The following is a 22,876-nucleotide window of genomic DNA, read 5'->3' as shown; positions in this document are numbered from 1 at the left end:
GAAATAAATCTTTGTTTAGTTACGAACAGCAGAGAGTCTTCAAAAATTTTTCGTTGACATTTTTATGATTAATTACCAGTGTACAAAATATAAGTGTAAAGAATAAAATAATATTGAGTTCAAAACTAGAAGTATTGTGCACACTCAGCTCAATAAATGACTTATTGTCAAGAGTTCTCAAAACCATGAAAACATTCGCATTATTTTTTCTTAGTTCAATAAAATAATCTTACATGATAACAAAATATGAAAATATGTAAGTAAAATATTCTAAAAACTTGCTTTAAACTAAGTATTAAATGTTGTTAATATATTTCAATTTCATTATCATTTCTCGTCAGATAATTGATAATTTATGGTTATATACCGGTAAAAGGAGGTTACAATAGATACTCCCCAGCCTCTGGGAGTGTGTAAGATATGAAAGGAAATCGTCATGATCTTCCGGAAAATAATGACGTGGTAAAAGTACATGCTGAATATAAATTGAAAAGTTTTCAACTAGTAAAAAAATGTTTTGAATATGCTCTACAGCTGCAAATGAAACAGATATTTTTTCCCTACATTTTGCACCCAGGTTTGCAGCTTATTTCACTATTGAATATCTTGACGTGCTTTCCTCCTATTTACGCTTTTAAAATGGTGAATTTTTTTTTAAATACTAAATTTTGTTTGCGGCCGATTTCATGCTTTATATCAATGCTAGTTTTTATACTAGTATTTGTGTATTAACTGGTGAACTCTATACATAGGAGTATTAAAGCTGAGAAAGATGCGTAAGGGGAAGGGCAAAGTTGATTTTGATTTTTTATTTCACGGGGGGGGGGGGGGGGGTGGGGTTAGCGTCATATATGAGATTCAAAACTGGAACTCATCAATTATCAGTCAAAATTAAAGTAGATCTAGGTTATTTGATGACTAAAGTTATACTTAGTGCTTAAATTTTTGATTACAAAATTTTCCCTGTGTTTCTTTTTACTTTCAGTATATAAGTTAGGAGACTTTTAAAAGATAGTGTTATAAATATTTTATATAACTTTCACTTTTTACTCGTATATTGTTTTTGTCCTGTCTGTCTGTTTGTCTGTTTGTTAAAAACTTTAACCTTCGCCATAAATTTTGAACCATGAAAGATAGAGACTTCATATTTGGTATGCATACTCCACTAATTAAGTTCTTTCAAATGACATCAAGGTCAATGACCTTGTGACTTTGACTGTTACCTATATGCTAAAAATAGCTTTTTCGAATGTTGTTGCCGCCGGGCGCATAGCGTTTCACAAAAACATCTCGTTTAATCTACGTGAGACTTATTGCCTCTGAGGTCGGAAAAACACGAGATGTTCCGATTTGTATTGCAGTCTCGTTTTCAATATCTAATTGTGACGTCATAATAATTAAAACGTCACAATCTACTAGCAGTAGTTTGTGGTTACTTCCAAACAAAGAAAAGTATTTCCCCGTGAATATCGGCGATTTTTCTACCCAAAAAGTTTCATAGATTTTATCTGTGAAATATTGAGATCGACTGGAATCTACTTCTTCAAGACAGACATCATATCAGTATAAAGTGAGTATATAGCAATACCAACTTTGTTTCGCTAGAATGATTGTAATAAAAATTTTGCTTTAGGTTAAAAAACAGAGAGCAATATACATCAGCAAGAGTATCCATCGAATTTTAGATGCCTTTGGATTTCCAGTATATTTCAAATTCATTATATTCTTCGTTTTAAAACTTTCAGAACATGTTCCCCGGATTTTCGTTGATGATAATGGGAGTGTTCGAATAACAGAAATGGTGGGGAAAGAAAAGTTAGTACTTGTACATTAACCATGAATAGTAGACAACTGCATGTATTAATTTCTCCCCAAAAAAAGAAAAAAAGAAAAAGAAATAGATATCATTTAATGATTTGTCCAGTTAAATATTTTATTACATGGCCGGTAAATACAGTTCAATCTTAATACCTGTATTTCTATTTCAGAAAGACACGAAAAAGGTCACATCATAAACCCGGATGATTTGGGAACTGATGTAGATACGGGACTGAACGAAGAGGAGTTAAATAGATTGGTTTCTAATGAAATTGACAATTTGATTGCCTTGATTCAATCTTCAATGTAAATGTTGCTCAACATATGATGTTTAGAATTAAATATATTTTACAAACAACAATTTTTCTACTGTTTTCTATTGTTTACAATATGTGTAAGCTCTAAACTAGCTGGTTTTTGTTTTTACACAAGAAAAAAAAAGATTTATTGACTAGTGAAAGGCAATGGGAGGCATTTAAATAAAAAGAATATTATTCTAAAAAAAAATAATAAAAATGATTTTTGTAAGTTTTGCGAAATTTTTCGTTGACACATATACAGATATGTATCGGCAAAAGATGATGTACAATGAGGTAACTTAAAATTACCCGTTGTGCGCGACGACGCATATACCTAGATAACATTGTGCCGATTAATGGAACCCCTCGGCTGCCTTATGTGGAGAACATTATATTCAATATATGCTGATACTTTAACATTAAATGCTGATACTTAAACATTATAATATCATGTGGATACTTTGCAATTTAAGCTGTACTTTGTGACGGACCTGTTTGAGGCCAGGTAGGCTAGCTGCAGATCTGCAGCTATGTTTGAGGTTACTCGGTTTGCAAGCTAGACAAAAAAAAAAATAAATAAATAAATCTCTCGTAAATTCAAAATTAAGAACATGATATAGGACAGAAAACTATTGAAGAGGTTCATGGGTCACTGCGGGATTTAATGGGGGCCGCGGAGGGCGCACCCCCCCCCTTAAAATTTTCAAAGATGTTATGACTAATATTAATAATGCCGTATACTTTTGTACATAAATAATTTTATCACTATTACTGGGCCTGGTTTTACTCTTAGAATACACGAAAAAAAAAGCAAAAAAAAAAAAAAAAAGAAAACAGGAGCTTCTGGGGACTTCGCCCCCTGGACCCCCACTATTCAATGTATGATATACACTGTAACTATTATTAAAGTACATAACTACAGTGTACCCAATACCACTATTATTGTGCCTAGTTTTACTCTTAAAATACACGAAAACCCAGGACCTTCCGGGGGCTTCACCCCTATGCCCCCAACAGGGCTTTGCCCTGGACCCAAAGGGGGATTTAAGGCGACCCCCAGATTCCCTGCCTGAACGCAGTTATCCACGCCCCCCCCCTCCCAATTACAAATCCTGTATGCGCCCATGTGGGCCACATCGTACACATGAAGAACTGAGTCAGTAACAGCAGAAATCAGTTAATTAAGTATACTAAAGATGTAAACTTTACCCCCTTCATCCCCCCTGAGCGAAGGGAGAAGGTACATGATTAGCTGCAATAATGTAGCCCTCTCCGATTTTTTTAATCTGATATTTTCTGGTACCCCCCCCCCAAAAAAAAAAAAAAGGGAGAGGGCTACATTATTGCAGCTAGTACATATGATTTGAACAAAATTTAATGTACACTGACTGAAGATTTTTTCCGTATATTATGTGACAAAGAATGGCTTAAGGTTCATAAACCCTCTGCTCACTCATATGAAATTTTTCTTTAACTTTTATGATTTTCCGAAGGAAATGTATATGCTGAATAAAATACAACCAAATATAGCATGGCTTGCGGGGAAAAATTTGACAAAAAAGGCACTTAAACTTGACAAATTCAAAAAGGAATAATAGACATTTGTGTCATTAAGACTTATCTCTCTTATCAGAGTATCAATGTACCTTAATTAAAAAAGTTTTTAAAGACCTAGAATTGAAATATTATTTCAGGAGCATCTGAAGACTATGTATTTTTTTGGTAAAATTTTGATTTTCTGCGGTGGCCCTACATGACTTTCCCCCCCCCCCCCAGAAATCATATATTGACAATCTTGAACCTACCTAATACCTACACTAGCACAAAAATATTGTTCTCAATAGAAAATCAAGCCTTAAAAAACAAGGGGAAAAAAATCTTCCCAGACGGGGAATCGAACCCCGGCCGCCGCGGTGAGAGCGCGGAATCCTAACCACTAGACTACCTGGGAACTTACTTTCACAAGATTAAAATATATTTATATACCTTATCTATTGTATTTATATCATTATTAGTAGTTTACCTTTTCATCTCTATCGTTTGTCATTAAATTCTGGGAAAACTGGTCTTAGAAATATTCTAATCCTTCAAATTTTCAAATCATACACAGTATGCGTCGACATTTTACAACATCTAATGAGCGTTTTGTTATCAAATTGGTTTCAAGCGTTCTAGTGACGGAGAGGTTGTATTTTCATTTCATGCAGAAGTCAATAACAGGAATATATTTAGGGATTCGTAATTCCCAAGCAATGCGTAATTGAAGGGATTTTACTCGTAGACATTGCGAAAACAATGTCTGGGAGTATGCAAGACACTTGCCAATGGTTGTCTGTTACAGAAGAAACGCTGTTTTTGCATGATGGGTTGATAAGGGTGACAGATTTGGTAGAACTTCCTCGAGATGTCAACAACTCTCATGAAGCGGATAATGAAGTCATAAGTTTTGATGTAAAGAACCCGAAAGAACTCAGCAATCGTCTTCTTGCTGTCTGTGGAACTCAAAACAATGCTTATTCGAAGTTACTAGAATATCGTTTAAATGCATTGAAGGGGTATTGGAATGCTCAAAGACAAGTTGTCCTTGATGAACAAAATGAAAGAGAGGCTTCCAGCAGCGAAGAAACCCTAGCTATACTGAAAAAGCAAGGTTTATACAAAGAACCAGAGCAGGCATCCTTTTCTACAAGGATCAGTGTTCTCCTTGTGTTACCGTTATTACAGTCCCAGAGCAGAATAGACCCGAGCTTGTGTGGTGTTACATCAGAACTCTTACTGAATTGTCTGAGGGATTGTGCTCCTCTCAGTTTATCAAAGGAACCAGGAGACTGTTTAAGGGGTCTTGAAAATCTGTTGTGTAGCTGGTTGGGAGAGAAGACAAGTGATGAGAATGTGAAAGTTGCAGAAGATGTACACCAACGAGAAAATATTGCATCAGCTTTGGTTGCATTAGCATGTGCAAGGTATATCAACAGAATTTTCAACAACAGCAAAAAATGCCTTGCTAAGAGTTTAAAAAAAATTAATGTTTTATGTAATATAGTAACTGTTAAATTCCTCTTTTATTTTACTAATTAATGTTTTTTTTTCTTTAGAGGGCACTTAAAAACATTCACTCATGCTGTGCACTTATTGCAAAACCTCCCAAATCTTGATACGCTGCAAATTAGTGATGTTTTGGCAAAATTACTGGATACAGAAGGAGGACCTGGCCAGCCTACCTCTATTCTAGGAAGTAAACATATATTGTGCTGGGGATTTGAGGACTTATTAAGTACACCAGAGAAGGAGACCCCTGCAGCCCCAGCAAATGAGAAGGAAAAAGAAAAATCGGGTAAGATATGACAGTATTTAAGCATTTAGGGGAAATTATTTTTAACTCCTAATCTCCTATTTTGATGTCAGTAAAATTAATAGCAACTTGTTGAATTTAGCGAATGTTAAATAATTAATATGCACTTTTAGAATTTGATAACCCTTGCACCCAGGACCCTTTAAAGGAATCTGTTGCAATTGAAAATTTACCAGTTTTTCCCAAAAATTTAGTTGAAAATTCCCAAATGCAGAGTTCTTGAAATTTTTCGGTCCTGTCGGCAAGACTGATAAAAACAACCAAGGACAGATTACTTTGCATTCTGTGTCAGTCCAAATGACCGGTAAATGTTGACAGAGGAACTTGCAAAAATCTGACAAAATTTCGTATCAATTCCATATAACGTACGATTATAATCTTTCACACTCTTTTCTATCTTGTACTGGCTTCTTCGATGAACGCAAGTGTAAAACTATGATTGGTAAAGTGATAAAAGAGGTTTGTTGACGGTGCTACGGTAAGCCAAGTGAGAAAATCAAACTAGATTAAAAACCTATGAAGTAAATCGACCCCCGAGATAATTCAAAGAAAATCGACGATCAAATTAGCATGAAGTGTGCAGTGTTTATTGAAACATGGTGCACAATGTATTGATAATAAAATCGAACAAAGTTTTCATCTTTTTATTTAATTATTTTTGGACTGATAGAAATCTGTCTGGACTTACAAACTTCACATGGCAGTCAGTCCAAATGACTGACAGTGAAAAAAGATTTCAAAAACTCTTCAAATGACATGTTAATTGAATTTTTCATTACTTTTTAAATGAAAAAAAAACCTTTAAATTTGAGATTTTAATGAATCATACAGATGTGAATAGGAAATAAACTTTTAAAAAAAATATCTCTTAAAAAAATCTATTAAAACTAGAGAATAAATTTTTTTTAAAACTTTGCCACTGTTTTTATTAAAAATTCCCAGTTGATAAACATCCTCTTAGCAGCATTACAATGACAACTGAAAATTTTCATTGACAGTGGAATGGCTGTAAACAAATGGTAGAGAGTTCCCTTTATTAATATTATGATCATGTTAATAGGGAGTTTCCTTCCTTATGTTACGTAAAATTATTGATATGCATGAATTGTAAATGTGAATTCTTGAAAATTTCTTTCATTGTTTAAATAGAAGCAGAGATTGGTAGAAGTTTAGCATGTGATGGGGTTTTCCTCTTCACAACAAACTCTCAGGGCAGAGCTCTGGCTAAGGTTGGATCAGGTCTCCATGGAACATTAAGGTAGGGTTATTTTTAATGAGAGAATGATGCAATAATGTGAAAGAAGGAGAATTATGTAATATTTTTCTTTTATAAGATAATTGGCACAGCCTCAAAGTACACAGACAATTACTAAACCTGACTTGTCAGTTTTATGCTATAGTGAATGTTGATGCATGGTTATCAATATGCATGCAATTGCATCTAAAAAGTTTCTGATATTAGATAAACTTATGTAATTTTTCCTATTGAAAAAAAAATCCTTATATTATCTTGGCCATCTAAATTTATTAATCTTTTTATTTGATTAACAAAATGAACATTTATTGGGAATAATAAAATTGTTTTATGTTTAAGGCCAAAATAAAATCATTTTTTGTTTGTCATTGTTCCATGTCATTGAAATAATACTTGATAAGAAACATTTTTAAAAATAAGAATTTTTCTTGTTGGTTATGGACAATTGTAATAGGTAAAAGAGAAAATATATGCCTAGACTTGGAAGTTAGCCAGAGACCCCTGTATCACTAAGTTGAATGCTCTACTTACACTGAGCTATCCAGGCCGTTATCCACGGCCTAAACCATTACACTCCTCCCTCCTTAAATGGTCTTCACCCTCAAAGCATAACCCAAGTTCGTGTAGCCCTACTGGCAGGACTTTTACCTGCAAGTCCTTGTGTGGAAGGCACCAACCTTTGTAACAGGAAAATATAGAAAATGTGTGTCTGAATCAGGAATCAAACCTAGGGACACCCACTTCACTATATACATTTAGTCTCCATATTAACTGAACATTCCAGAACTTAAATAGTTTTTGTTAAAAATGATTTTTGCAGACATAATTATGCCAATTAACAGATACACACATGTACTATAGCTATATTTTAAATTTGACATGCACTTGTTTTGTAATAAAAGTTTACCCCTAAAAAGTTCATCACAAAGAATCTGGGCCACTATCTTCATTGGCATTGAATAATGGCACCAAGTGTAAGATGCTAGGCCAGTTCACACATTTCATTTTTAATGAAAAAAGTTGGAGCTTGTGATATATAGCAATATATTTTATGTCTTTGAAAATATCATTTTTTTTAAAAAAGAAAATTTATTTTTCTCACTCCTGTGTTGTAAATGTTCATTTTGTCATACAGTTTGAAGGAAAAATTATTGCCATAAACAGAAAAAGCAAAGATATTGAAATATTCCAAGTATTTAAGGAGCAGCTTATAAACACATACTTTGTAAAGAAGATATGATCAAGTGTATAAAATAGTAAAGAAACATGGCCTAATTTAAGTATATTAAGTACATATATGTAAATTGTCAATTTAGAAATCCGAAAAGCTTTCCCATGTGTGAAAGGGACAAAGCATCAAACATGCTCATTATTCCTCAATTTGCAAACATGTTATATATAGATAATACAAAGTATTAATTGCTTTTATGTTACAGGGGATATGTATACAGTAGGAATTTACAGCTGGGACCAGGAAAGATTGCTTACGGTCATGGACTACTCATTTACAGACCTGCTGCATTTGATTCAGAGGCTGAAAATTCAAATTTTTGTCAGATTCTAGATCCGAGTTCACTAAAGGTAATTATGTTAGATTTTTTTTTCAAAAAGAAAAAAAAAAGTTTAATCTCCACCCCCACCCCCTTTTCTTGCCATGATCTCTCTGACACTTTTAATTTGTATGCTGTCCTTGTATTGCATGTTATATACCGGTAGTCTTGAAAAATATGACAGTTGTTTTCACATATGAATGTTAAATATTTAAAATTAATGATATGTGTGGTATATTGAACATATTGTTTCATTACAGCCTATGAAAACTTTACCTACACCTCATGGTTATAAAAATGAAGGACCTCAGACAACGATTGGATTTTGTTCAGATGGACGCTTCTTCTTCTGGATCTGGGTGCCAATTCTCCCTGGTGACAAAAATGCCAAAGGAATACCAGTTTACATGGAAATGTTTGATGTTGATGTAAGTATTGTGTTTAATATCCAATTGGTTTTCAAATTTTTTTTTTATTCATGTTTAGAAAGGCATTATGAACTGTATATTGATGATTTAATGTATTTCCCTCTATCTTTTTTTGGTTCTCTCTTGGTTACTAAATCAGGGTACAATATGCTTTACCTTTGTTTGTGTGTCAGTTTTGTGTTCTGGATTTTTTTTTTGGGGGGGGGTGGAGGGGGAGTAATTGATGAAGTTAAGGTTCAGTGTTGTCAGAGAAATTATTTATGCATTAACTTTTTAAGTATTGGAGTACTGAATCATCTGAATAAGTTTGTTAATGTACTTGTATGTTGTAAAAGAAATGCCCGCATTTATTACATGCTTCTCAGTTTGTTCTCTGTTTGCAGGAAGACAAAGAGGTTGTTATTCCTATACAGCCTCAAGTGACACTGGTGAAAAAAGATGATGGTGGTGCTAAAAGTTTAAATGAGAGCTTTCTATCTAAACTCCGTCCATTCCGAGGCAGTACCTCAGCCGCCACACTTGTAGCTTTAACAGGAGGGGATCCTCTGTCCACCAAAAAAGAGGAGTGTAAGCAAAGAATTGACATCATTAGATCATTCTAGACATCAATTTCTGTACAAATTTAAATTTCTTCAAATGGTGTTGTTTACCCTTGTCATTTCTCTTCATAATTAATTTTAATAAAAATACCAAACACTGTCAAAATGATTAGTTTTAAAATATGTTAAATTCTTCTCTGAAGAGGGAAAAAATAAACTTTTTTGTGGGGGAGGCTTTTGTTATCTAATCACAAGATTGATACAGTCAGCAGTTGATACATTGTATATACCAGTGAATAAATACACTGATATGTGCTTAATGTAATTTGTGTAACATAAATTATGTTAATTATTAGCAGCATCAGGAGCCGTAGGAAGTACATCTTGTTCTATATTGATGAAGAACTTGATGAAGAGCCCAGTGTTCTGTGATGGCACTACATTGGTGCTACTGACCAGTCCAGCAGGAGCCAGCAATAGTACGTCCACTACACGGTCACTGTTTGGAGGAGGGGGCAGTTTGTCTGGACTTAGATGTAAGAAAATTTGTCAAAAAAATGTTATTGATACAGTCATCATGGTCATTTTAAAAGAAATCTTTTATGTTTTATAATACGTGTATGTCATATTGAGAACACACTGTAAAACTCTCAGAAATAGGGCCTAAAACTAAAAAGCCTTAATATATATAGAAAGCTATCTTTAACATTGCCTGATAATGGAGAATTATGGTACATTACAACTTGGATGCAGATTTTTTGTGATTTGAACGGATGTACTGTATCATTATAAGAAACATATTCCTCTAGAAATTTCTATAATTTTGTGAATCCACAAGTCTAATATTTTCCTAAAATCTTTATTTTGTAGTACTTGCTAGTAACATGTGCTTCACGGTAGAGACGGGTCAGTTTAACACCAGATCAGACCTCAGTGATGCCCCCACCTGTGCCCTCGGGAGGGGCGCAGCAGTGCAGGGACTGGGTAAAGACATACCATTATTTTAAACTTCTATATCCATGGTAGACCTGCTTACTGTAGCAGTTTCATACACTTTGTATTTTAGCAACTTTTGCACTGCTTCTTGTCTCTAATTTAAGAACACTCTTATAATCATTCAGAAACTTAATTATCCCAAAATGTGCTACAGTGCATTTCATCATAAGAGAGACTGCACTAATTTTGAATATGCCATGCATACATCTTTACTGGATTCAGTGCCATCTCTTTGACCATTGATGACAGTGATCCTGATTTATTTTTTGACAGGTGTGTGTTTTGATGTGAGGAATAACATGATATGGACCTGCAGCTCTGATTGGGTGGACCAGTTCTTTAATCCAGGTCACCAGTCTGCACATCACATCCACAGAAGGTTAAAGGTCACAGACCAGGTCATCTTACCACCAGGTTAGTCTGGAATTATGGGATATTATGAGATGTTAGAATGAGACTTTCTTTCATTTTTGAAATTTGATTGATTTAAAATCACAGCCCAGATTTACAGATTTTTAGCTCTGCCAGTCCCTGTGAAATTCATACAAAATGATTCTCCTTCTGCAATTTTGGTCTGGTTTTAAGAAAAGTTGGGGCAATATATAATATATGGATATAAAATATCTATAAAATTAATGCTTGTAAATTAAAATCAGTAGAGCTACAGTCTCAACAGATGGTTTAATAGAAAATTTCAGTAGAGTACTTTAAGCACTTGAAAATCATTAATTACGGAAAAAATGATTAATAAAAACATTGTAAGACATACTTCATATTCTTCATGCTTAATAGAAGGAAGTGTCCCCACCCCTAAGGCCATGAGGTGTATGCTACAGCACGTGGGGAGTATGTGTCTACACCAGATAAATAACGACCTGTTACACAGCCCCCTGGGAAGCTGCATCCTACAGCAGCATTCTGTGGACATTGTTCAGCTGCGACGGATTTACGACATACTACAACAAGCCATGACAGTTCAGGACCCCCAGACCATCATCTGTAGTCTTATTGTCATGCAGGTCAGATAGAAATTCAAATTATTGTGGCTTTGAAGATTTACATACAATGTAGTTGCTGTTGTGTACAGATGTTTTAATATTTACCTTTACCATTCCAGTTGTTGCTTAAGATAAGTTTGTTCAAGCAAGAAAGACCAGCAGAGATTCAAATTCTCAAAGAAACCAGGTAGAAAATCTAGAAATTAAGAAAACACAACCAAAAAAAGGAGATAAGATAAAAATGATATCAATTTTGTAATATAATAATAGTTAGCTTACCAGAATATTTTGTTTTTTTTCTTTCACTTACTATTTGCTCTTCAACTTAACTACAGGGAACTTTTGTGGAAATTACTGACCAGCTACTGCTCTGAGGTCAAGGACACACAAATTCTGGAGGAAACGTGTCATGTGATCACAGTAGGCATATCAGTCCTATATCCCTCGACTACTGACAAAAACCAGCTGATGCAGACTCTACTGTATGATGGTAAGTCACACGTCTACAGGTACATGCATATACCCTATAAACATGTGTATACAGGAACATATAATTCAATTTTTTTGTTGAAAATATAAAAGATTTTTGAGAGGGGTAAGGGGTGTTTAGTTTCCTGTATTTGCTGTTAATTTGAAAGAACTTACAAAGAAATGTTTTCAAACAAAGACATTCTCATTCAATGATGATAAAACATACCATACTTGTTAATTTTAATCCTATTAAAGATGCATGTGATATATATTTTTTTAGGCAAGAACAACATAGCACTTCAATCATTGAGAGATCTCATTCTTGTGGATTTTGCTGAAAAGCTCAGGGCACAAGCTGTGGAAAAAGAGGGAACTAGATATCTTAGGTAAGTGGAAAACATGGTTAAACTTCAATTTTTAGCTCATCTGAGCCGAAGGCTCAAGTGAGCTTTTCTGATCACATTTTGTCTGGCGTCCGTCCGTCTGTCCGTCTGTCTGTCTGTCTGTCCGTCTGTCTGTCTGTCTGTCTGTCTGTCTGTCTGTCTGTAAACTTTTCACATTTTCGACTTCTTCTCAAGAACCGCTGGGCCAATTTCAACCAAACTTGCCACAAAGTATCCTTGGGTGAAGGGGATTCAAGTTTGTTCAAATGAAGGGCCACGCCCTCATTCAAGGGGAGATAATTGGGAATTAATGAAAATTTAGTGGCATATTTTAAAAATCTTCTTCTCAAGAACCACTGTGCCAGGAAAGATGAAACTTATGGGGAAACATCCTCAGGTAGTGTAGATTCAAATTTGTTCAAATCATGACCCCCCGGGGTAGGGCGGGGCCAAAATGGCCGACCAAAATTTTACGTAGAAATATATAGGAAAATTCTTTAAAAATCTTCTTCTCAAGAATGACAAAGCCATAATTCATCATATTTTTATGGGAGCATGCTCAGGTAGTGTAGATTCAAGTTTGTTCAAATCATGACCCCCGGGGGTAGGGCGGGGCCAAAATGGCCGACCAAAGTTTTACATAGAAATATATAGGAAAATTCTTTAAAAATCTTCTTCTCAAGAATGACAAAGCCATAATTCATCATATTTATATGGGAGCATGCTCAGGTAGTGTAGATTCAAGTTTGTTCAAATCATGACCCCCGGGGGTAGGGCGGGGCCAAAATGGCCGACCAAAGTTTTACATAGAAATATATAGGAAAATTCTTTAAAAATCTTCTTCTCAAGAATGACAAAGCCATAATTCATCATATTTATATGGGAGCATGCTCAGGTAGTGTAGATTCAAGTTTGTTCAAATCATGACCCCAGGGGGTAAGGCGAGGCCAAAATGGGCGACCAAAGTTTTACATAGAAATATATAGGAAAATTCTTTAAAAATCTTTTTCCCAAGAATGACAAAGCCATAATTCATCATATTTATATGGAAGCATGTTCAGGTAGTGTAGATTCAAGTTTGTTCAAATCATGACCCCCCGGGGTAGGGCGGGGCCAAAATGGCTGACCAAAGTTTTACATAGAAAAATATAGGAAAATTCTTCAAAAATCTTCTTCTCAAGAATGACAAAGCCATAATTCATCATATTTATATGGAAACATGCTCAGGTAGTGTAGATTCAAGTTTGTTCAAATCATGACCCCCGGGGGTAGAGCGGGGCCAAAATTGCCGACCAAAGTTTTACATAGAAATATATAGGAAAATTCTTTAAAAATCTTCTTCTCAAGAATGAAAAAGCCATAATTCATCATATATATATGGAAGCATGCTCAGGTAGTGTAGTTTCAAGTTTGTTCAAATCATGACCCCCCGGGGTAGGGCGGGGTCAAAATGGGCGACCAAAGTTTTACATAGAAATATATAGGAAAATTCTTTAAAAATCTTCTTCTCAAGAATGACAAAGCCATAATTAATCATATATATATGGAAGCATGCTCAGGTAGTGTAGTTTCAAGTTTGTTCAAATCATGACCCCCCGGGGTAGGGCGGGGTCAAAATGGGCGACCAAAGTTTTACATTGAAATATATAGGAAAATTCTTTAAAAATCTTCTTCTCAAGAATGACAAAGCCATAATTAATCATATATGTATGGAAGCATGCTCAGGTAGTGTAGATTCAAGTTTGTTCAAATCATGACCCCCAGGGGTAGGGCGGGGCCAAAATGGCCGACCAAAGTTTTACATAGAAATATATAGGAAATTTCTTTAAAAATCTCCTCAAGAACAACAAAGCCAAAATTGATCATATTTATAAGGAAGCATCCTCAGGTAGTGTAGATTCAAGTTTGTTCAAATCATGACCCCCAGGGGTAGGGCAGGGCCAAAATGGCCGACCAAAGTTTTACATAGACATATATAGGAAAATTCTTTAAAAATCTTCTTCTCAAGAATGACAAAGCCATAATTGATCATATTTATATGGAAGCATGTTCAGGTAGTGTAGATTCAAGTTTGTTCAAATCATGACCCCCAGGGGTATGGCGGGGCCAATATGGACGATCAAAGTTTTACATAGAAATATACTGTATCATTAGGAGAATTCTTTAAAAATCTTCTTCTCAAGAATAGCAAAGCCATAATTGATCATATTTATATGGAAGCATGCTCAGGTAGTGTAGATTCAAGTTTGTTCAGATCATGACCCCCAGGGGTAGGGCAGGGCAAAAATGGCCGACTAAAGTTTTACATTGAAATGTATAGGAAAATTCTTTAAAAATCTTCTCCTCAAGAATAGCAAATACATAATTGATCATATTTATATGGAAGCATCCTCAGGTAGTGTAGATTCAAGTTTTTTTTCAAATCATGACCCCCAGGGGTAGGGCGGGGCCAAAATGGCCGACCAAAGTTTAACATAGAAAGGTATAGGAAAATTCTTTAAAAATCTTCTTCTCAAGAATAGCAAAGCCATGATTGGTCTTGGGACTACATTTGGATTTATTTTAGCTTTTCATGTATAAACCAATTCTGCTTTTTCCTTGCCACCGTGCTCAGGTGAGCGATGTGGCCCCTGGGCCTCTTGTTACCATGTATACTAGAATATCATTACTGTCTTCTATCATAATGATACCTTAACAAAATAATGAATTCACATTGTATATTGACAGATTATCAGATGACTTAGTGTTCCACATTCTTAAAGTCACGGTTCAGGAATCCAGTAAGCTTCTCAGTGATGCTGCTAACTTGGACAAGACCAATTTTGAGCAGATGTTGTCTTCTTTGCCTGTAAGTAGCAGTGTTGAAATGAAAAAAAATCATTTCAAAGTCATTTCACCGAATTCTTACTTGTATCTTTTTGAGCAAAAGAATTAACAGATTTAAGAATAAAATTTTTTGGCTTGACAGATTGCCTCCCCTTGTCTACGATACATGATGGCCCTGCAATCTCATCTCCTGAGAGAAACTGTGTTGATGAAACAGAGTACAGAAAACTCATCACCAGAGCAAGATAAGAACATGCAGGTAATATTTCTCAGATTTCTTTTGTGGTGGTGCAAATGTAACTTGGTGTAATTTGTTTTATACATGAAACCATGGGTAAAAAATAGAAAGAGGCTTAATCTCATAGAATGTGTAATTGACAATTTTATTTTATAGGAACTGATGATAGCAATAGCAAAATTAGCATCAAGAATTTTCTCTGGATCTTGTGAGGTAAGGGTTCAAATTTTCTATTCCATCACTAACTTAGTTTCTTGATGATTCAACATTTTCCCCAATTGTTATGTTTGCTCAACCCCTACCCCCACCCCCCTTACCACCACTCCATCGGAGTCCATCCTACCATTATTTTTATGAATAAGGAATGTGATTAACAACATTTTTCTCCGCAGGTGCTAGAAGTTTTAATAACAACCTGCAATGCTGTCATCCACAAATTCAAGGAAGAAAGAGAGGTTAGACTCCAGGGCCTGGAGCGCATTGCCAAGGCCACCATTCTGGGACACTTACTACCAGTCTTGCTGACCGCCATGAACCATGTCAATCTACATTGTCTCCCCCTGGCTGATGAACTGATGCCCAAACTTGTCAACCTGGTTGTGCTCTCAAGTCAGGTATAATGAAAGTTTGTTTTTTAAAGTTTTCATTTTACAAGATAGGATAAAGGCCTTAAACTGTCCATTCTGTAAGAGGAAGAAAAAAATTGAGGACATAGGGCAAATTAAATTTTAAAAATGTAAAAAACTGATCTTGTCTTGTTAAATTATTTTATTTATTTTTGTGACAATTTTAGGCTGCTCTGCTTCTGAAGAGTCATGTTGAGGCTGTGATGCAGGATGACCTAGATTCTGACACGGACACACACGTCATGGAACTGATGGCTCCCACAGTGGATATAGAGGAGTAAGGAACAATAACTACTTGTCAAAATGAAAATAAAAAACAACAACAACAAAAAAAGAAAATAAATTTTGTTTCAAATTCCATGAATTTTATATGTGCCTGCATGTTAAATAGCAGTGAAAGATATCCTCTTACTATTTATCCTGACATGTATTTATTTTGCATTTGTGTTTTCTATAAACTAGTGTAACTAGTGAGGACACCGAGGAGCAAGGCTTTTTAGCTGGATTGAAAATCCCGGCCCCCTGGTCCTCTGGGAAGACAGTAGAAAGCATCCACCCAGTGAGGGACAACTACAGGTTTAAGGAGACGGTACACATCCCCGGGGCCAGGTGCCTGTATCTGAGATTTGACCCCAGGAGTTCCTCCCAGTATGATTATGACAAGGTATACTGCTGGGCAGGTGAAAAAGAGGATAGATTAATAAAAAGCTTTTTTAAAGAATTCTGTGCAATTTTATTCACAAAATAAATCCAATAAATTGGGAATTTATTCTAGTCTTAAATGGATTTGAATATCTCTGCACTGAAATACAGGAACAAAAAAGGCAGGAAAAAAAAGCAAACTAATGAAAAATAAATGTCCTCACGGTATCCAAGTTGAATTTCATTAATCTGAAATATACATACATTAAAGTATTGAAATAGAATGAAAATTGCTGTAAATTACATATAAGTGGACAAATTCTGTTGTAAGAGAGGTTTACTGTGAGATTGAGTATGATTGATATGCATACTACCGGTAATGCCAATTGCATTGGTTATATGTATTTCAATACTTACAGCTTGTGATTTATGCTGGCCCAACCACAAATTCCAAGAAAGTACTGGAATATGGAGGGAACACATTTGGATTTGGGAGTAGGAGTGTCCTAGGATCAGGCTGGCCAAAGGACTTAGTAAAAGTATGTAGGCTACATCTTAAATTTAATAATGTATATGCTATAAAATGCACCAATAATAAAATTTATGGCCAGTGCAAGGTGGAAAAAAACTTGACTTGCAAAGCAGGTAAACATTTTTCATTCTGATGAAGATTTACTTTACATGTTTTTTGTAGGTTGATGGGGATACAGTGACATTTTCTTTTGAGATGAGAAGTGGACGTGAACACAACACACCTGACAAAGCCATGTGGGGATTTCTCGTCACAGTCAGAGCTCAGGTAATCACTTAATTTTATGGAGCCAATTTTCATGGCCAGGGAATATTAACATTACTCATTCAGTAGGCAGCATAATACAGTTTTATGCAGTATTCATCTTGACCAATGAAATTTCAACATTTTATATGTGGCAGAATAATAGTTTATGGAATTTGTAAGTTAAGAGAGTTTATTAGGAAATATAATGATTCAGCAGCATATTGTAAGAATTTTTTTTATCAACTTTGAAGAAAAAATCTAGTATTTAAACATCTTTGGTTAGGCTAAATGAGATTGTGTTCATGTGTGTAAGAATTCAGATTGCTACTCCTGAAACTGTAAAAATCATGTACAGTCAAACTTGTTTTAAGCGGCCACCTTTGGGAAGTCTGGAAACTGGCCACTTAAGACAGGTGGCCTCTTATTCCAGTTTGCCCTGGGACATTCGGTCAATAAATAAACAACATTAAGCACTACAGTTAAATTAATTAATCATAATTAAACAGGTCAGTTTCACAAAAGCTTTTTATGTGTATATGTAATATTTCAAGCTCATTTAAAAAGAATATTAAAGAAATCGAAATGTTTAAGGTTTTGTGCATGTTTCTGTTCCTACATATTAGTTAAAAAATCTTGCATTCATCAGTGTGCCTTTGTTACATTGAAATATTTAATGTTTTTTAAAATTTTCATTAGAAGAAATATATACAGTGCCTGACTATTATCCTTTTTTATAAAGAAAAAAATACACAAAAATACAGTATAATGGTAAATAAGATAAAGCATAGAAATTTAAGTAAGAATATGTTCATTTTCTTATGTTAAAAAAATTGGTCAGCAGTGTAACACCCCCCCCCCCTTCAACTTAATTAATCAGTAATTAAATTACTCGCTGGTGTTTTTAAAGTTCTGGTTAATTGTACTGTTTATAAAGATGTCAGAATTTCTATGTAACATACACAGACACACAAATAAAATTAACCAGTTGACCAGAGAGATGTATTTACGCAGTTGAAAATCACTCCATAACACAGGTGTCATGTGCAGTAGAGCGTAACTAATCCCTATCGGTAGTCTCTTGAATAGTGAAATACACGAGATAATCATGCCATATGAAGCACTTTGTTTTTACAAGAGTAGCAGTTAGGGCTTCTACATGGAAACAAAATCTAAAAGGTGTGAATTTCTTTAGCTAGAGGAAAGTATCAATTGTAATTAAATTCTTTTAATTTTTCAATCGGCGATCTTAAAAAAAAATTACAAATGGATCTAACAGGACAAATATTTTTTTTTCATAAACACAGAGTTCAGCGTATCTAAAAGCAATTTGTTTTATTGCATTAATAGGTTAAATTGACTATCGAGGATATGATTACCCAAGCAGTGCGTTTAAAAGATAATATATGATCGCAACAAGTGACGAAATGGCCACCTATTACAGTGTCAATAAGAGTTTTACCCAGGTGGCCGTTTATTCCAGTTAAAATATATAGGAAAAACCGTCGGGGGGAACATGGCCGCTGACTGTGAGTGGCCGTTGATTTCATCACTGTAATACGTATGTATGTGTATGGTGTGTTTATCAAACTTTGCCTATTTAGGAATCCACAGAGGAGGTGTCCAGTGGTCTACCCTTCCTAGCTGATTTGGCCCTGGGTCTTTCTGTCCTAGCCTGCACCATGTTACAGCTACTGTACAGAGGCCCTGAAACAACACAGCAAGAAGTTAACTGTCAGCATCTCCTAAAGTCTAAACTTTTACAAAGGTTTGTATGCCGTTGAGTTGAAAAATTATTTTTATCTAAACAAGATTGCAGATTGTGATATTATTTAAAAAATAGACATCACACAAACTTCTTATTGAAATAAAACTTTGAATTTATAGAAAAACGTTTTCAAATTGCTTTTTAATATATTTTTATATATATTAATGTGGGATTCTTACTTAAGCAAATTTTGTCAGCCTTTCTTGCACTAATTCTGAAGAATGCCAAAACAAAAAATTTACATACAATTACTTAATGTTATTGAAACACCAATGAAGCTTTTTCAAATTAATCAATTCTGAATTCTGTGCATTGTAGGTGTGTATGGCAGTCAGGATCAGATCCAGATGTCCTCATGGATAGTCCGTCCTCAACTGAAGACTCCGCGGACTCCTCATTGGCCAGAATTCGACTCTCTGCAGAAATCCTCCAGAACCTTAGAAAATTGTGTAGGCGACAGGCACCTCAGCTGAGACCCAGCATCAGGTATAGAATATCAGGCCTTAAAATCTGCATAATTTATTTGTCAATGTAAATTATTAAATTCTATATATATTTATGCTTGAATATTTTGCCCCTGTAAAATTTACATGGTAACACGTTATTTACATGAACTTGCCTGTATATCTTTTGAGTTCAGTATTTCTTTGATTAAACAGAGACGTGATTAACCCAGAAGATCTGGAGGAGAGAATTGTGTCAGCAGTACTGAAGCACTTGTCTCTCCAGGAAACAGTATTCAGACTGGCAAAGGCCGAGAACCAGCAAACTGAAGAGTTTATATTACTGAGGGCTGTTATTCAGGAAGTGTACACCAAGATAGATGCCTTGTTAAGACAGCTTCAGGTATGGCTTGTCTAGAATTAGTACATGCCCCTTCTCTCTTCTTCTCTCTGAATATTAGATATGAATTTTACATTATGTTATATCTTTGATGTTAAATACATGTTTGTTAAATCTACAGTAAAACATACTTATAATAAAGTGCCAGGGATGGACGATTTTGCTTCGTTAAAAATGTAATTTGTTATATTCATTACCTTCACATTATGTTTTAAACTCACAGGGAATGAAAGTCATTTCGCTGCGAGCATCAGTTCATTATAAGGGTGCTCAGTATAAGTGTGTTTTACTGTAAATTACCTGTAAGGACTTGTTAGGGCCCCGCAAGGATTTGCGGGTGCCCTATAGTAATCACTCTGTCTGTCTGTCTGTCTGTCTGTCCATCTGTCTGTCCGTCTGTCATTCCTCCGTCCACAAATTTTCTGTTTTTTCCTAATAACTTTTTCTATGCTCGCCCAATTAAGATCAAATTTTGTATGGTAGTTCAATAGGCAGAAAGACGTATTTTGATGCTAAGTTTGTTTCTCTATGTCCCCTGGTTTGGAGCTGGGGTGGTGGGGTAGATTCCTTAACTTTATATAAGAATGCATTGGCAAAGAGAGATAACTGCTGAAGATGTTGCCATTGTAAACTGAATGCTGCTATGAGTCCCTTGGGATTAATTAGCTTTCCTCCTGAAGAAAATCCAAAGCATTATCTTTATCTGCATTGAGATGAATTACCACCTCTGTTTGCAAATGAAGTTTGTTTTAAAGTTAAGTCAATTTTGAATGCTATGAGCACTCTGAAATGTGGATTTAAATATAAATATTTATACTTTATTTTTTCATTGAATTTTAAAAATATGAAATATATTAGAGAGGATATATTTTTTTATTTTTACCTTTTTTTCCCTTTATGTAAATTCAAGAATATTTTTAATTTTTAAGGTAGTTGTACAAAAACCCCATTCAAACTAGAGGTACTGTGAGCAATGAGCTCACTAAATGATATCCCCCGCCTCCCATATGATTATAACTGATGACAAAGTCCATGTTTTGCTGTGGCCGGGAAACCCAAAATGTGTGTCGGATCAAAAAGTAAAATAGGAGGTGCACAATGGCAATATATAATAAAGATTCTGTGAAAGTTTCATTAAATTTCACTCATTGGTATAAGAGGAGTTGCGGATAAGAGATTGGTACCCTAAAGCGTAACAGACGGACGGAAATCCCGATTACTATATACCCTCCCACTTTTCAAGCGGGGGGTATAATAATACTGAAAAGTTCTAAAGTTGTAAATTTAGAAGCTAGATATTGATGAGAGAGAAGTAAATTTATCCCTTGGGATTAATTATGGCTTGCAGAAAATTTAGTAGGCTTGTCTTTATCTGCCACTTTAAGATAAATGAAAACCTTTGTCTGCAACTGCTGTTTGTTTTGACATTAAGGTCAAGCCTTCATGATATTTGCATTCATTGCAAATGAAGGCTGTTAGTTGTTCTTTTTTGCCTAATGTAAGTAATAGATAAACCATACAATTTTGACTGTTTTCAAGGATATTATTTACAGGTTTCTGAATATTCAGGAATTATCTTGAAATTTTAAGAATACAGTTGCTGTTGCTTAATTCTTCGTACATTTTTTAATCATTCCGCAAGCTGCACACTTATAATTCTACCCCATGGCGGGGCCCTTGCTGACTGGTCAGTTTTCTAGTTTCTACATGTTGTTATTGGTTCGACTTTTCAGAGTCTGGCTGAGCTAGAACAAAGATGGCACAGTGAAGTGATGGACCACAAAGAAGGAAATACCACTGTCCCACCTTTCTTTGCTGATTTCCATCTTCAAGAGGTATTAAAATGATAACAGTAAAATTATATTTCTTATCAAACAAATACTGCCAGTACATGTATTAAAATTATACTTCTTATCAAGCAAAATACTGCCAGAATTGCAGATAATGATCATTGGAATATTTGTTTTAATTTTTTTTGTAGACAAAAGCAAAGGAACTTGCCATGCTGTGTTTTATGAAGGAAGTCCCATTAGAATCTGACAATGAAAGGGCCGTAAAAAGTTTAAGGTCAGATTTAAGATCAGAAAATCAATCCAATGGCATTATTAACTGAAAAGTTGTAACAAATTTCAAAGCCATACAAGATGGTAGCATAATGAATATGTTGTAACTTGGTACATGTATATGTTTTTCAGGGAGAAATTTGACAATGACATTGGAGATGAAACCTTCACCTCAGTGAAATCTGTCATGCCTAGGACTCAGCACATCATGAAGGGCCTCAGGGCCAGACTTGACTTACTTCTGCAGGTTACCATAGCACCAGGGGAGGGGTTACATGTGTCAAGGTCCATCTCAAATAACCAAGAAAGTGGTATGCCTACTCTTTGTATATTACCATTGTTTCTTTACAGGCAACTAGCAGTTCAAGTAAAATGACACAGCTTTATGAAGATTGTGACTGAATAATAAAACAATGAATCTTAATGACATTACACTGACATTACCACTGTGACATTTTGCAGTGTTAGGAGTAATGGTGAGATCAGATACAGATGTATTAGCCCAGATGACCAGGAGTGTCTCAGTCCCAGCTGGTGTGGAAAGTTTCCAGGACGACTCAATACTAGACATTACTGTTAAACAAAGGTAAGGTGCTCTATGTGATTATTTTGTGAATGGTGAATTAGATAATACAAAACATGATCTAAATGTGTATGTTTAGTTCAGCAGTGATAATTTATATTAGTAGAAAATACTGAGAAATGTCAGTTTTACTTATTGGAGTGATAGATATTTTTTTAGAAAATAAAGGTTGATTTACTTGACTTTTCTATGAAAGGAAAAGGAAAACCCATCGCCGGACCCCATCTAGTGTTCTCCAGGACTTGGTGGATGGAGAGGGACGAGACAAACCTCCTCATACTATTCTGATTGATCAGCTGTTCTCATTTATTGGGAGCAATCCTGAAAAAGCTGTGAGTTCAAAGATCCTTTGTTCAGCTCTAATTTAACTGTATTGTCTTCTTTGTAAGACATGAAATGTTTTTGCTTTCTATTGAAACATGA

At 35.0% G+C, this 22,876-nt stretch overlaps 1 protein-coding gene, 1 long non-coding RNA gene and 1 other non-coding gene across 5 annotated transcripts in view; 2 read left to right on the top strand and 1 right to left on the bottom strand.

The window, feature by feature from the left end:
* The first annotated feature begins 1,435 nt into the window (after window positions 1-1,435).
* Window positions 1,436-2,168, top strand: LOC134252376 (uncharacterized). The gene is made up of 3 exons (XR_009988958.1): window positions 1,436-1,570; window positions 1,746-1,815; window positions 1,989-2,168. It is a non-coding gene; the product is annotated as an uncharacterized LOC134252376 (long non-coding RNA).
* A 1,828-nt stretch (window positions 2,169-3,996) lies between these two features.
* Trnae-cuc (transfer RNA glutamic acid (anticodon CUC)) lies at window positions 3,997-4,068 on the bottom strand. The gene has a single exon. It is a non-coding gene; the product is annotated as a tRNA-Glu (tRNA).
* Window positions 4,069-4,303: 235 nt separating this feature from the next.
* The window catches only part of LOC134252358 (probable E3 ubiquitin-protein ligase HECTD4), a 42,712-nt gene continuing 24,139 nt past the window's right edge, over window positions 4,304-22,876 (top strand). The window contains exons 1-29 of one of the 3 annotated variants that reach the window (XM_062734815.1): window positions 4,304-5,080; window positions 5,213-5,451; window positions 6,619-6,727; window positions 8,161-8,305; window positions 8,535-8,702; window positions 9,086-9,269; window positions 9,601-9,777; window positions 10,112-10,225; window positions 10,511-10,651; window positions 11,030-11,256; window positions 11,355-11,422; window positions 11,571-11,725; window positions 11,987-12,092; window positions 14,817-14,937; window positions 15,058-15,174; window positions 15,310-15,366; window positions 15,546-15,767; window positions 15,947-16,056; window positions 16,242-16,443; window positions 16,841-16,960; window positions 17,116-17,220; window positions 18,801-18,964; window positions 19,283-19,450; window positions 19,624-19,810; window positions 21,541-21,642; window positions 21,789-21,874; window positions 22,003-22,181; window positions 22,333-22,456; window positions 22,650-22,785. In XM_062734815.1, coding sequence (XP_062590799.1) covers window positions 4,413-5,080; window positions 5,213-5,451; window positions 6,619-6,727; window positions 8,161-8,305; window positions 8,535-8,702; window positions 9,086-9,269; window positions 9,601-9,777; window positions 10,112-10,225; window positions 10,511-10,651; window positions 11,030-11,256; window positions 11,355-11,422; window positions 11,571-11,725; window positions 11,987-12,092; window positions 14,817-14,937; window positions 15,058-15,174; window positions 15,310-15,366; window positions 15,546-15,767; window positions 15,947-16,056; window positions 16,242-16,443; window positions 16,841-16,960; window positions 17,116-17,220; window positions 18,801-18,964; window positions 19,283-19,450; window positions 19,624-19,810; window positions 21,541-21,642; window positions 21,789-21,874; window positions 22,003-22,181; window positions 22,333-22,456; window positions 22,650-22,785 — 4,701 coding nt within the window. In that variant the 5' untranslated portion in view covers window positions 4,304-4,412. Of the gene's footprint in view, window positions 5,081-5,212; window positions 5,452-6,618; window positions 6,728-8,160; window positions 8,306-8,534; window positions 8,703-9,085; window positions 9,270-9,597; window positions 9,778-10,111; window positions 10,226-10,510; window positions 10,652-11,029; window positions 11,257-11,354; window positions 11,423-11,570; window positions 11,726-11,986; window positions 12,093-14,816; window positions 14,938-15,057; window positions 15,175-15,309; window positions 15,367-15,545; window positions 15,768-15,946; window positions 16,057-16,241; window positions 16,444-16,840; window positions 16,961-17,115; window positions 17,221-18,800; window positions 18,965-19,282; window positions 19,451-19,623; window positions 19,811-21,540; window positions 21,643-21,788; window positions 21,875-22,002; window positions 22,182-22,332; window positions 22,457-22,649; window positions 22,786-22,876 lie in introns of those variants that run through there. The other 2 variants (XM_062734814.1, XM_062734816.1) reach the window with 2 other exon arrangements.

This window comes from Saccostrea cucullata, unplaced genomic scaffold (genome assembly GCF_032062105.1).
Source record: "Saccostrea cucullata isolate Sc308-1 unplaced genomic scaffold, CSIRO_AGI_Scuc_v1 ctg69, whole genome shotgun sequence".
Classification (NCBI taxonomy): Eukaryota; Metazoa; Mollusca; class Bivalvia; order Ostreida; family Ostreidae; genus Saccostrea; species Saccostrea cuccullata.
This window is presented reverse-complemented; position numbering and strand designations above follow the sequence as displayed.